The 14,575-nt window shown below is 39.2% G+C and overlaps 2 protein-coding genes across 3 annotated transcripts in view; one reads left to right on the forward strand and one right to left on the reverse strand.

The window, feature by feature from the left end:
• POLB (DNA polymerase beta) overlaps positions 1–4,350 on the forward strand; it is a 33,034-nt gene extending 28,684 nt beyond the window's left edge. Inside the window, exons 12-14 of the mRNA XM_037813187.1 lie at positions 2,711–2,775; positions 3,286–3,425; positions 4,102–4,350. Coding sequence (XP_037669115.1) covers positions 2,711–2,775; positions 3,286–3,425; positions 4,102–4,196 — 300 coding nt within the window. The 3' untranslated portion in view covers positions 4,197–4,350. The remainder of the gene's footprint in view (positions 1–2,710; positions 2,776–3,285; positions 3,426–4,101) is intronic.
• A 987-nt stretch (positions 4,351–5,337) lies between these two features.
• On the reverse strand, positions 5,338–14,284 carry DKK4 (dickkopf WNT signaling pathway inhibitor 4). Of its 2 annotated transcripts, XM_037813397.1 has the most exons (5): positions 14,140–14,284; positions 8,500–8,739; positions 7,251–7,401; positions 6,635–6,787; positions 5,338–5,788 (listed from the first exon to the last, which is right to left on the reverse strand). In XM_037813397.1, exons 2-5 carry the CDS (start codon positions 8,608–8,610, stop codon positions 5,538–5,540), a joined length of 666 nt encoding a protein of 221 aa, XP_037669325.1. In that variant the 5' UTR covers positions 8,611–8,739; positions 14,140–14,284; the 3' UTR covers positions 5,338–5,537. The 2 variants fall into 2 exon arrangements, with proteins under 2 accessions (XP_037669325.1, XP_037669326.1); XM_037813398.1 differs by lacking the exon at positions 14,140–14,284 and having other exon boundaries at positions 8,500–8,787.
• Positions 14,285–14,575: the final 291 nt, after the last annotated feature.

Genomic DNA, 14,575 nt, shown 5'->3' on the forward strand with positions numbered 1-14,575 from the left:
ATATGTGGTTAGTGTATTCCCTGAAGTTTAAAAGAAATGCTATGTTCAGACCTCCAGTTTTGAGTTATAATTAGTGTTTTGTGAGGATGAGAAGCATGCCAGGTCAACTTTTAAATCAATTTAAAGACAATATAAGAGGTGATTTGAATCTTATTGTAAAGGAAGTGTGGGTGCTGTATATTGTATCATAGAAGAATATTTGGATATAGAAGATATAGGATCTTATTCCCAGCTCCATTATTGATTGTATGACATTAGGCAAGTTTGCTATACTTCTATAAGGCCTTGATTTTCTTATCTGTAACACGATATTAATACTTGCCTTGCCTGTTTCAAAGAGTATTATGCAGATCAAAACTTTCTGAAGTTTCCACGTACATGCTGGACAAGCATAAGGTATAATCTTTTTGGAAATAGATCAATAAAGGAAGATGACCTGGTAAGGAGAAAATTGGGGAACAAAAACAACGACTGGAGAATGCAAGAGGATAAAGATATGAAAGAACAAAATGGGGAGAATGAGTACTAATAGCAATGAGAAGACATATTCATTCATGTCAGCGAATGTGTATTAAGCATCTACTACATTCCAGGCACTGTTCTAGGAACTTTGGATATATAAATGAATTTAAGTAGAACTTACATTTGGGGGGTATAGGAGGGAATTGATAGTTAACAATGAAGATAATAAATAGGTAAGTTATATAGGATGTTGGGTTAAGATAAGTGCTATTAAACAAACAAACAAAAAGATAAGTGCTATTTAAAAAAAGAACAGGGTATGGGGAGATGGGAGTACAGGAGGCAGTATTAAATTGTGTGGTCAGAGGAAGCCTTATTGAGAAGATGAGACTTAAGACTTGAGGTGAGGGAGTTAGCCGAGCAGATATCTGAGGGAAAAGATACCCAGACAGAGGGAGTGAGCGCAAAGACCCTAAGTGAATGAACATTAGCAGAGACATCCAAAGAAGTTAAGAGCTCTAGGAAAGGAAATTGGCTATAAAATGAATTCAGCTTATAATTATAAAGTGGAATAAGCCATTATCATGTCATGTCCACTTGATTCAAAACCTCTTGTTGCTATAACTACTGACTAATTTTAAGGGTATGCTTATTCATGTGTTTTCAAGTTGTCTTCAAGACATGAATTCCTTGAAGCTAAAAGTAATCAAACCTTAGGAAAGCCAGGGTTATTCCAGACGACTTGTAAAATCAAGGTCTTTAGATAATTGAGCTCTTCTTCCTGTGAATAGAATAACATTTGGAAGACAAAAGTTTCCTCTGCTTTTAGATGCCTATTAGCTTTATATATACTGAGTGCCATTCCCATTTTAGTATTTTCTACAAGTTGGGCCTTGGATGATTTTCTGTGAAATATCTACAGCAAGGATTCAAGGGACAATAGAAGATACCTGGCTTTATTTCAGACACTCCACATGAAACTACTTAATTGAAATGCCAAACAAAACTAATCCACCCAATCTAGTAAAGAATTTACAACACAGAGAAATTCTTTAACATGAGCCCTTCAGAAAAGGCAGGAAATAAAATTAGCCTAGGGGAAAGGAACCAAGTCATTAGGTGAAATCCCATTACTGATGTGACAAACAGCAAGATCATTGCCTGTGGCATCCAAACATCCGTATCCGCAAGGTAATACCTCACAGTAATTCCAGATGGAAATTATTTCTGATCCATTTGAAGATGGAAATTGAGTTGGAACTTGTTAATGCCTAAGAAGGTATGTTTCCTATTTTGAAGATAAACAGCTGTCATTAATCTTTGAGCCATAGAAACACTAAAAAAAATACCCATTTTAGATTTTAATTTTTCTATTCTGAGTGAAAAAGAATGGCCTTTAGTGACATGAGAATGGACTAGTCTTGAGGATCAGAAGCTGTAATTTGTGAATTTTTCTTAGAATATGGCATTTGTAACTTTTATTTTGAAATTTAGTGGTATTTATCTTTCTTTTTTACATATGTATGAGTTGCTGCCCACTCCAGAAATTTTGCCCATTTTTCTGGAAAGGGGAAAAAGATCATAAAACAAACCTTGATAATTTTTGTTTGAAAACTGTATTAGTATAATGAAAATTCACCGATAGAAAAAGGATGAAAGGAATCCTCTAATTTTCTTATCTTTTAAAAATTTCTTATTTTCTTCCTCTCTGTCTCATTTCTAATTTCTGGGGTATTTCAACTCTTCTACTTTTGCTGTTATATTTTTAATTTTGATTTAAACTTTTCCTGTGAATGTTCTTTTTCTGTAGCATACTGTTCTTATTTTATGGATGCAATATCTTCTGTTATTTGAGAACTTTTTTGATAGCTTTGGCAGGGGGCTAGATTTCTTCTCCGTGCAAAATCATCGTTTCTTCCCAAGTTGTTGTTTTTTTTTCTGTTTGTTTTGGTCTGTCTTTCGTGTTAGATTCTTTCCTTGATTGACTTCTTATTTAGAATCACATAAAGGCTAAATTCTCAGAAGTAGAATCCTTTCATGTTTACTGTTTCATGTAGTTCTCTAAAGTGAAGTATAATAGGAAGGTGGTGATAACATATAGTGTATAGAAAAGCTATTAAGTAAAAAGTGCTCAGAATTCTAAAACTGAAGCCGTTAAAAATATAGCTATGCATTTAATATCATTTAATTAAAATTAAGCCTTAAGTTTAAGAAAATCTTTGAGTATTCTTTAAAATATCTGTTTTAGGGTGTTTGCCAGCTTCCGAGTAAAAATGATGAAAAGGAATATCCACACAGGAGAATTGATATCAGGTACTACTCAAAATTTGTTGCTGACATATTAACTTTTCCCTTCTCCCCCACCTTCCTCACTTCTCTATACCTTGGAGTTCACATAAATGTCCAGAATCCCTTTTTATTATGAAGTGCCATACGTCCCTGCTATATAAATGCTTAGCTTGAAAATATGTAAAGAATAATGTCTGTCTTACAGATTCTAAATTATTTACTTTAGATCTACCTCTCACCATGATGCCTTCCACAGCTCAAAAGTAGCTTGCCACCAGGGGAAAGTTGGTTGTAATAAGTGATGTTGCTTTTCATTTCCTATGACTCTTGCAGAACAGCTTACGGAATCCTAAACTAACTGCAAGATTGGGGTGATTTTAATGATCTACCTAATGATATTCTTCTCTTCAAGCTATTAGACCACACAAGCTTATTTTAGGTATTTTGTGCCTTGTTGATTTTAAGATTCCTATTTTTACCAAATTTGAAGCATGTGTAAAAGTTTATCTGTTGTTGTTTTTTTTTTTTTTTTAGGTTGATACCAAAGGATCAGTATTACTGTGGTGTTCTGTATTTCACTGGAAGTGATATTTTCAATAAGAATATGAGAGCACATGCTCTAGAAAAGGGCTTCACAATCAATGAATACACGATCCGCCCACTGGGAGTCACTGGTGAGTACTTATGGCTGAATTAGAGTGAAACTGATTGCTTAGAGGAAAGGTTACTTTCAAAGATTTTTTTTTTGTATTAGTAGTCCCTCAAGCAACAAGAGGGATTTTGATTCATAAGGTGCTCTCAGGCCCTCAACTGAAAGCCCACCACGGCAACCTTATTTCTAGTTCTATTAGAATGATTACATCCTTCCTACCTATGATGGTTAGTAAAACATTTTATTGAAATCCAAAGCATTTTTCTTTGTCCATTTGTTTCAGTGTATCTCTTAAGACTTCTGAAGAACCCAGGTATCATTGCTTTTAATGCCATGCAGAATTGGGTAGCTTTGGCTTAATCTGTGCTTTATGAATGTTGACATTTTACAATATACTATGTGATTTCTTACATAATACATGGTAGCCACAGCAGAGATCTAGTAGAGATGCAAATCATGAATTAGGATCACGTCAGTGGCTCTCGTTGGGATACTCAGTTTCCTTTGGTAGCACTGGTAATATATGACAGAGCTCAAACACAAGCTCACGCGGGAGGATGGGGATGGCCAGTACCTCTTTTTAGTGGCTTTGTTACCATTTTCTTTTTCTTCTGAAAAACACAACTCTCAATCCTGAACCCTCTATATCTAAATTACAACACTGGTCTTTAAATAAGTTTTCTTCTCTCTATTTGCAGGAGTTGCTGGTGAACCCCTGCCAGTGGATAGTGAGAGAGACATCTTTGACTACATCCAGTGGAAATACCGAGAGCCCAAGGACCGAAGCGAGTGAGGCCTTTCCTTCCTCCCAGGCACAGCCCAATCGGAGTCTTAATTTATTTCTTAACCTTTGCTATGTGAGGGTCTTTGGTGTTTTTAAATAATTGTTTCCTCTTCATGGTTTAGCTTGTATTGTAGTCAATAAAACCGCTTGTAATGCTATCAAATAATGTTCTTATTTTATTAGCAAATATGTTCAGTTTAAATTTGTATATTATGTTCATAATCACACTTTATTAAGGGTTTAGTAGAGAGAATTAGGAGATGAGGTGATAGGAAGTCTTTAATGGGAAATTTTATATTCTAATTTTCTGCCCTTATGCTATAAACCACACTTACACATGTTCTTTCCTCCTACTTACTGATTACAAAGTAGTCAGTTAATGTACTGTGGCTAGCATCTAGAAGATGGTTCAATATTTTTTAGAAACTAGGGACCTTCATAAATTTAATTTTTTTCTTTGGTTGTCCCATATTCAACTTTGAAATATATAGATTTATAACTTAAAGAACAAACCAGTGGTTTACTTCTTAAATGAAATTTGTAGCACTTGGTTTTAATATATTAGAAAGAACCTCCCCAAGCATAACCACTTCCTATATGCCCCCATCAAAATATATGGCCTCTTAAACGTGAAACAAACAAATTTCACTTTTTTGCCTTAATTTTCCTCCAAAGTAACTTTTAAGAACAAATAATCACAATATGTAAGTAAAGATACTCCTTGAAAGCCCTGGTTTTCAAAATATAAAAATCATTTAAATATAAAGTATAAAGTAATCAAGTGGTAAGTAAAGCTATTGAAAACAAAATATATTTATATGGCTCTGAAGAGCTATATAAATATGAGATGTTATTACCTTTTAAGTTTTATTTCTTTATTAAACATTATTTTGCAGTAAAATGGCATTTTCCTTCCAATAAATGAAGGAAAATAAACAATAGGTTTTTAAGGAAAAATATAATATTTGCTGTGATAACTTTCCCTGGTAAGATGCAAGAATTCATTCCCTTTTAATTTCGGATACCATGTTTTTTTCTTCCCCAAGCTGCTGTCAGGTACCAGCCCTTCATCAAAAATTACTTACATATTTATTTGAAATTGAGTCACCAGATCAAAATTAATTTTTTTTTTTTTACAGAAACACATCAGTTTTTTGGAGTAATATACAAAAAAACAAAGCAATTTTCTATTTATCACAAGGTAGCATCTCATAGTTCTCTAGCTTCCATCTATTTCAGCTGCTACAAGAGCTTATTTTAAGAGAGATTTGTACAGAGAATTTTTAAGTTCTGAGGTTTCTGCTTGAATGCAATGAGGTTTCTTCCTTATTTTGAAATATTTATAGCTTTTTAGATTTTTTGACATATTCTTAACCGTGCATGTTGTCGATTGCCAGTAACTTGACTTCGACATAATAGTCCAGGACCACAGTCACAACGCTGGAAAATTTCTGGAGCTTGAGCAGTATCTTTATGGCCTCTCCTAGAGCAGACCTGTCCCTCCAATAGGACTGGTTTACAAATTTTGGTCCAAAAATGACGAGCACAGCAAAGTCCAGATCCACAGTCAAAAGTTCTAAGACAGCTTTCTCCTTCTTGTCCTGTATCAAGGATAATGTGGGTGTTAGCAATAAATGGAGAAAGTGGCACATGGAGTGGGGAGGGGGATTGCTACAGGAATAAGGGCATGGGATATGGGACTGCAGGTCACAAAGCAAAAACAGAAACAGCAGGCAGGTCTCAGAGTTAGGTCGTATACTAAAAGCAGTAGTGAAATGGGCACTCCAGCCCTGCCTGTCAGAATTTATTCTACTTATTTTTAAAAGTTAAAACATTTACCAAAGAAAGATGTGGGATTTCCAGTCTTGAAAAAGGAAATAAGTATCACTCAGCAATGTTTTATTAAATAGGATTTATACTGATACAAAGGGAGACCATTACTTATAAAAGAGCCTGTTAACTTGAAGACACAAACAAGAATGGCTGATAGACCAACTTCAAACATTCTGATTATATTATGTCGAAGATTGGAATTTGAGACTACAAATCATCCTAGTTTGTGTTTTGTACAAGGATGAGAAGTTAATATGTCTACTTACATCTCTCTTTTATTTTTGCATCCTGAGAATCTAGGAAGGTAAGTTGCCCTGTGTTGAACTGTAGACTGTAGAAAGGTGGTGTGTGTGTAAAATTGAATTAAACAATTAAAGGTTTCCTTGCTAACCAGTCAGCTAGTGTTGGCTATTCTCCTGCCCTCCTGGCCTGCTGACTACCTAGGCTACTCCCTACAAGATCTCTAGCTTATAGAAAGAGATTTGAAACGGGACATGCTCCCTATATGTTTCTGAGGTGGAAAGGAATAAAAAGTCAGCTTCAGCCTATCCTTAAGAGTCCAGGAGGAGAAAATGTTTTTCTTAAATAAAATGTCCTCAGAGTGTTCCTCTTACCCTTACTGCCTTGTGAGTTCTTAGTATGTGGCCTCTTCTTTGGTTTGTTTTCCTGAATCGGATGCTCAGTTATTCCTTTTGTATCTGTGTCATCTTGGTCATCCATCTGCCGTTCTGATATCCGGGCTACATCCTCCATCGCAGCACAAACATCTGAGGGACAACCATGTGTAACCAGTTATTCACTTCAGGTACAAGGAACACAGACATATTCATTATAATACTGTGATATAGTTTGGGAGCACCTCTGCCTTCAGGTTCTACATAACTTTCTGGATTTCTAGGACATATGCACTAAATACTTACATGCTCACATATGGCAAAGAAGGTAGTTAATTGATAAATCCAAGTGAAAATGGAATAATTTGAAAGATTCCAACTTGAATCTTCCTTTAAAATCATTACTGGCAAGAGTTGTTGCTGGGAAATAAATTATATTTTGCATCAAGAAAAGGCAGCCGCATAAATTTACTTCAAGCATGAACCCAGGAAACTTTTAGAGGGAATATCTATGGTGGAATATTCTCCTCTATGAGATTCATATGCTACCTGTTTTTACTTAAAAACCACTGTGCATTGAAGCAAAGCAGTTCTGCAAGGGTTTAAGACAGCTTACCATTTATGCAGCGCGTTCCTGGGCAGCACATGGCATTACGTTGGCACCTCCTCCATAGCCCACGACATGTAACACAGAATGGCTTTTCATCGTGGAGCTTGAGGCAGAATTTTCTGGTATTGCAGTCCCTGTCAGACAAGCACTGTGAACCCTGTGAAGGGAAACTGCTGTCACAACAAGCGTAGGCCATCCAAAAGACACAAAATGACTTTTATTCAAGGCAGGAGGGGGAAGAAGCCAAATCATAGTGGCATTTTGAATGCTGTGACAAATGTTAGGCAGCATCCTAAACTATCAATATAATCTCACAAAGGGGAAATCAAATCACTAGTTAAGCACCCAGGTGCTGTGAAGGTTATTTGTGTTTGAGAAATTGTCCTATTTTTAAAACTCAGAATTTTATTTTTTTATCTTCCTTGTGAAAAGAGAAAGATATATTTTCCCATGTGTGTTTTACAGATGATTATGAGATTTATAATATATACTTCCTAAGTCTAGAAGCTGTGCTACAGTTCAATTAGATGTAATGGTGGTGGTTGTGGCATTCCTATTTGATTTTTTACTCTAGTGAATCCCATTAATCACTGCATCCATTTGCTGAGTAGACCTCTGTGAGCTTACCCAAGTGAACTGTCCTTTGATTTTTAGTATGCCTTGTTCACACAGAGAAAAAAATACCAAAGGTCAATTTTTCTCACCCACAGTTGATACTTTTTCATATATATATATGAAAAATATATGCACATATCTGAAGTGAGCCTCCAAACAATTATATGAAGTTAGGGGCAATGAGAATGCACCATGGCACTCTCCATTTAAATTTTAATTTTCATATTTACTGGCGTATGACCTTGGGCAAATTCTTTTAACATCTTCTCTTCATCTGTAAATTAGGAGGTGTGAAACCTATCTCAAGTTGTGAGGAAGATTAAATGAGATATTAATTATGTATTTAAGGCCTGGCCCACGTAGAGTTTTCTAAATATTAGTTCATCCTCACTTATAGGCAAATCTATAACTGAATGCTTTGAAAAGCCACTTTGCTTATATAATATGTTAATGCTAAGACAATTGGATTCTACCAGGGTGGCTGCGCAATTCCTAAATCAATCCAATATACCTTCCAGATAAGATATTTTGCACATGAATTTGAATGATTTACCTAAACCTAAATACAACACCCATCACTCACGCTGTTACCACCCCCAGCCGTGAGTGCAGTGTCCCCTTCTCTCTAGCTGCACTTTACCTTCCCAGCTCCTTGCACGTCAGCAGAGCTCTTGATGTCGTTGAAGTCCAGAACCAGAGCTCCCAGGGGAGAACAGAACCAGCCAAGTGCCAGCAAGAACACCGCCACCATCCTTCAGTCACCCAGGTCTCCGCAAGGTTCTCGGGTCTCAAAGTGTCCTCTGAAGCTGGGCTACTCTAAATCCACAACCGACTTTTTGCCGAGATGGAAACTCAGCAAGTCTTCGGTAAATGCTTTTCTCTGAAAGAGAAGCAAAGCTTAGTAAAGTGTGTGAAATGAGATGAGCAAGGTCTGACCAGCAAGTTCTTTCCAAAACTATTTATAGGCAGATGTATCTTCCCCCCACCATTTCTCTCCTCCTCCCTCTCCCCTCATTTCCTTCCTTCTTAGGCCACACAGGCTTCAACAAATCCCTTCAAATCTGTTTGATCAATAGTTCAAAACAAGGACTCAATAGAGGGAGAGAAGAGGCAGGGCCGCAGCAGCTTCTCCTCCAGGGGTTGAATCCCTCTTAATTATTGCATATTAAAGTTAGTTCAAAGGGTTAGCAGAAGAAAAGGATGTGTGTATGAAAGGCAAACTCTGATAATCACCTGCATTTTCTACCTTCAATAATCCTTTGGGGGGTGGGGGGCATTTGTTCCAAGATCTGTTTTCCCAGTTAATTGTGCTGAAAAAAAGAATGAATCATATTGGCCAATATGTTATGGAGGATGCCAAAATCTAATGAGTTACAAAATATACTGAGAACTTTTAAACTCTGTGCTGCAGATAGTGACAACAGCTAGGAAAGAGAGAATATGCCTTCTGATTAACCTTGGCACACAGATATAAAAATCCCAATAGGTTAAAAGCTATGACATTATAGCACTTGTTCCTACTAAATTTCTTTTGGAAAATTACTCTCCTTAAATTGAAAACTGAACTGTTTGAAGTTAGAGTTACTTACTTAGGAAAATAATGGGATTTATTAAAATCTTGTTTAATGATGGAGACAACCACAGAAAGTCCATTTTGTACTGATTTGTACAATTCAGTGGGAAGCTTTGGACCCATTTTATGAGCAATATTTTGCATTATGTTAACTGACTTAAGCATAAAAGGTCTCCAAGTCTCTGACTGATTTCAGAAGGAATTTCAGACAGTTCCAAATTTACTGATTTGAAAAAATTTTTTTTAAATTCTGCTTCATCTTTTTTTGTCTGATTTCATTTTTCATCTATAGTGTTTGAGAAATCAACTAATTTTGACATGTTTACCACCACCTTAAGTACTTTAAGAGTAGAACGATCTAGATTGGGTCAAAAAATTCCTTTTTTTATCTCTTCATTGTTTTAATTGTTCTCAAAGTAGACTCACCCCAGTACCTCAGGTGTGAGGTGCTGGTTAAAAGCCAAAAATGCATCCTCCATATGCCATAAATAATAATCTGAGTATTACTGACTCTGCCTCCAAAACGTCAGTCCATTGAAAATGTATCTTGACATTCTTTGCAAGGAAAATAACCTTAGTTTTGAAGTCCACCATGTGTTATGCATGGTGCCACTGAGAAGTTGATGCAGATGATTTGAATCTTTCCATTACTTTGTTCTCTTCCTTGTGTTGGTTTTGCTTGTCTCCTACTCATATGGTGCAATGGAAGTTACTTCTTCAAGCACTTTTTTTTTTTCACTTAAACTGACATCAAACAGCCTTTAATAGTTTGATAAGGCTGGTGACTAGGGATGTTAAAGAATTTGTCTTGAACCAGGGATAAAGGAGAGGATCCCAGGATTCCTTCTCTGCTGGATTTCTCTGCTCCCTGTTGCCTAATTGAAGAGAGAATACCAGTATACTAAAGGCCTCTGGCGACCCATATGGACAGGCAGAAGGACTGATGGGATATCCTGTAATATAGCATAAACGTCCACTGAGCGCTTACTATGTCGCAGATCCTGTGGTGAGATGTTGGGAATGCAATATAAACCCCAGTCCTTGCCCCTGAGGAGCTAGAGTCCAGTCAGAAGATGTATGTATGGATGGCAATGTATAGTGACAAGCACTCAAATAAAGGTATAAAGGCAGGGCTGGAGGATTGCAGAGGATGTGATTTAGACTTTCAGGAGAAATGACTATGTTTGCAGAAGAAGTTATATTTGAACTGGGTTTTGTGGGAAGAGAAGGAGTTTCCTGGGTTGAGAAGCAGGAGATAGTCTTGTCCCGGGCAGAGGGTAAAGTATGTACAGAGGCAGAGAGGGGCATATAGGCCTTAGTGTGACTGGGGCGGATGGTGGAGGGAGATGAGGCTAGGCTGCAGAGAACCTGTTATGCCACACTAAGGAAATTGTACTTTATTCTATATGCAATGGAAAGCCATTGGAGATATTTGAGCTTGAAAATGACATGGCCTAATTTGCTTTTTAGAAAGCTAGAGCTGGTGGTAGTGTGAAGCTGGGGTTATGGTGGGGGGAGAGAGGAAGATGGGAGATCGCTTAGGAATTGGTTGTAATTGCCTTGATGCATCACAGGCAGTGATGCAGTGACGATGAGCGGCAAGGAAAGGGTGGGATGCTGCCTCCACATCATTTGCTGTGGGGGTTGAGGGGCTAGTGGGAGGGAGGATGTGAGGATAACTCTGACATTTCTAATTTGGGGGACTGGGTGGATGGTGATGACACTAAGGACAGGAGACTCAGGATGAGAGCGGGTTAGGGAGCCAGGAGAAAAGCTATCCAAATGATCAAGTATTTGCTGGATGTCTAAGCACCATTTCTTCCATGAAGGACACTCTGCATTTTGCCTCCCAGGGACAAAAGGAGACAGAAGGAGAGTGGATGCAGATGCTAGAGGGTTACAAACAGGGGTGGGAACAAGACTGAAAAGCAGACTTCTCTCTCGGCACTGAAAGAATGTGGGCTTTGGAGCCAGGCAGACCTGATTTGATCACCAATATGGTTTCCCAGCATCCATCTGCCTGTCATGGCACTTTAAAAACTCTCTCATTATTGCCTGTCTACTTAATTTGTCTCTACAAGTAGATTAAAAACTCTGAGTGCAGGGCCATACCTAATTAATCTTTGGGTACTCATGCTTTGAGTGTCTGGCACATTAAGACTCCATACATTTTGGAGGGGATGAATGAATGCACCAATAGATGGCTTTATGATAATGTTGTGACCTTGGGCAAGTTACGTCACTTTTCCAGGTGGCAATCTCCTCAACCAGAAGACTGGCAATACCTACCCCATAACGTCTATATTTTGAGGATTAAATGTGTCAATTCACAATGCAATGTGCCTAGAACAGTAACTGGCAATCATGCAGTTCTAAACTAATGTCAGTCTCTTACCTGTTTTCCAGGCCGGAAATTTCCAGCATCACATATGCTTTAGCACCTAGCGTAATACACGGCCCTCCTGTGGCATTCTCTCAAAGAAAACCCTCCCTTGACCCGAGTCCTCCCTTTGCAAGACTTACTATTTCTGTGTCTCCTAAAAATCCAGAGCAATTTTGAGGAGAGTAGATATGTGAAGCACTCCCTGGAAAATGGCTCTGGGTATGTTTTCAAATCTGCTAAGGCCGCTTGCCCATTAACAATCACGGTGGTTCCTCAGCTGGGATGCAACCACGGAAACGAGATGCCCCGGTGGCAGCATTTACCTCCATAATCCTGAATCTCAATTTTTGGGGGATTAGAGATGATGGGGCAGTGGGAAGGAGATGACAGGGGGAAGGCAGGGGGCAGAGGAAAGCTTTAAAAACGTTTCCTATTGAGGGGCATTTTCTCTGCTCAGAGGTCAGGCCACCTGATCTCACGACTCAGACTGTAGCAGCAAAGGATTTGCAGAACCCACTCAAGCCTCCACCCCTTGAACATCACCTTGAACTCCGGCCATCTTTTGAAGACAGATACTAAAGGTTTCTTTAGCCACAGAACAAAGGAAGCCCTCAAAAGTGGTTTTGGCCCGGATGCTGCCATTTTGACACCCCCTGGCAAGGATTATGGGTTCACCTGAAAGTCCCAAGCTGATCCTCTTAGTTCTGTAGCAAGTACCTGGGCCAAAGTCACACTGAAATGGCACGATCTTGAATGAGCTCAGAGGGAATGAGAATTCCCAAAAATAAATTTCCAAAGGCCTCAATTTCAGCACTGCAGGCCTGAGCCCACTCTTTCGGTGATTCACAACCAAGGTAAAAATTGCAGGCTTGGGGTTGACAGCTGACACCTGTATCCTCCCAAATTACAGCTGCTGTAGTTCAAGTCAAAGGCAAGGTGTCAGAACTGGTGATTTATATTCACTTAGGAATGGAAATTTTTATTTGTTATGGCTCCTGTGTCAAAACCAATTTGACTTCTCATAAATTTTGCTTTTCTTAAAAGAAAAATCAAAGTAACTGAAACAAAGTCGTTGGCAGAATCTCACAGGAAATGTTCAGGAAAATAAAAGATGAGAAGGGGCATGTTGACAAGCATAGACAAAGATTGCAGGATATAATCACAGAGCAGGTGTAAACATTAACATTAGGTAGTGAGGTCGGAAGGTTAAAGCTAACCATTTGCAACGGCTGGGGAGCGGAGTTTGTCAGATGTCTTGCATCTCTGCATGGAGCAGCATCCAGGGACAGCTTGGGCTGGGAGCCAGGAAATTGGGGTTCTAGCTTCTCTCATTAACCACATGGACTTGAGGTCTGTCACCCCTCGGCCTCTGTTCCTCGTGATAGTGAGGGCTGCTTCAGACCAGTGGTCTGTGGGTCCCAGGGGGCCCCATTCACCCTGCATTCTACATCAGCTGTGGCACTTGGTGGTGCTGGAGACCTCCTCTAGCAGCAAGAGCCTCGAGTTCTCTTTGCACCACACCAGTCACCTACCCGGGAACAGCACCAGAACGCCTGAGTCTTCCTTCCTCAGGGATATGCTTTACCTTCCAGGTTTAAAAGAATCCGATGCTGTTATTCATGACTTGATACATACCAAATGCCTTTTACACCCTGTCCCCTTCCTGGGCACTCCATACAGTCTTCCTCTCTCGAGGCCGTCCCTTAGATACTCATGTTACACAAAACGCCAGGGGGATGACAACACATGCTGCCATGGAAGGGCAAAGAAGACAATGCAACATGTACCCTGTCTCAGTGCATATTGGTTGGAAAACAGCTACACTCTTACCTTGGTCAATGAAGGGCTCAATGAGTTGAGAGAGGCCAAGTGTCAATTTTGCTCTGACCCATAATTGTTGTGTCCCAGCCAAATTCTACAGATCATGTATGTGAATTTCTGGGGTTTTGAAAACTGCATTGTAATTATATTTGTGTTTCTAGAGTAGTTTGACTTCTTGAGGCCCCTTCAGCCTTATGGTTCTGTGAAATTCTTTCATTCTCTTGGAGAGCAAGGCATATTTCATAGAGTCCACTGTTTTATTCTCTGTACTGACTGCAATTTAATAGCAAATATACCACTTGGAAGGTAGAAGGCATTAGAAGGACAGAAACGTATAAAATTGAGAGGAGCCCTGCCCCATTCTTTGTTATCAGTAAATTGTCTTCCATTCACACCTTTGCCTCCCATACTTTTTCACCATTTGATACTTTCTCTCCCATCTTGAGTTATTGCTCTTCTCTTTTTCCCTCTTCCCTTGCATTCCCATAACTGACCACACTTACTGTGTCTCTTTCCCGCAATCCAAATGTCCTCTGAGATCTCCTGGTGTTCTGGTGGCGCTCAGAGCCTCAGGGAGCATTTAACTGCCAGTCAGGTCTGCCTCCGCCGCCCTGTGCTGTCTCTACCTTGTCCAGGGCCCTTCTCTGGCGTCTTGGAGAGAGGCTGGAAGGGCTGTGGAGGGCAGCAGAGAATGAAGACCCCACACACAGACCCCAGCAGCTGCATGCCAGCTCTGCATATTTGACGCCTCCTGCTCCTCAACCTCCCCGACTCCTGGGGCTCCCGAACAATTTCTCTAATAAGTTATGCCCTGAACCCAAACGCATTTGCTCTCCCTATGCACATTTTCCAAAAGCAGCACTTCTTTTTCTCAAACTCTGAGACGGTCGTTGAATGAGGCCTCTATGCCTTGCTCACTCGCTCTGGTGGGAGAGCTTC

This window comes from Choloepus didactylus, chromosome 20 (genome assembly GCF_015220235.1).
Source record: "Choloepus didactylus isolate mChoDid1 chromosome 20, mChoDid1.pri, whole genome shotgun sequence".
Lineage (NCBI taxonomy): Eukaryota > Metazoa > Chordata > Mammalia > Pilosa > Megalonychidae > Choloepus > Choloepus didactylus.

Excerpts from the sequence above, each read along its gene's own strand:
- DKK4 (XM_037813397.1), bottom strand. The coding sequence starts at position 8,610 with ATGGTGGCGGTGTTCTTGCTGGCACTTGGCTGGTTCTGTTCTCCCCTG. Across the intron at positions 6,788-7,250 it reads AGGAACGCGCTGCATAAATG|ATGTTTGTGCTGCGATGGAG; the intron begins GTAAGCTGTCTT and ends GTTGTCCCTCAG. Across the intron at positions 5,789-6,634 it reads GAACTCACAAGGCAGTAAGG|GACAAGAAGGAGAAAGCTGT; the intron begins GTAAGAGGAACA and ends TCCTTGATACAG.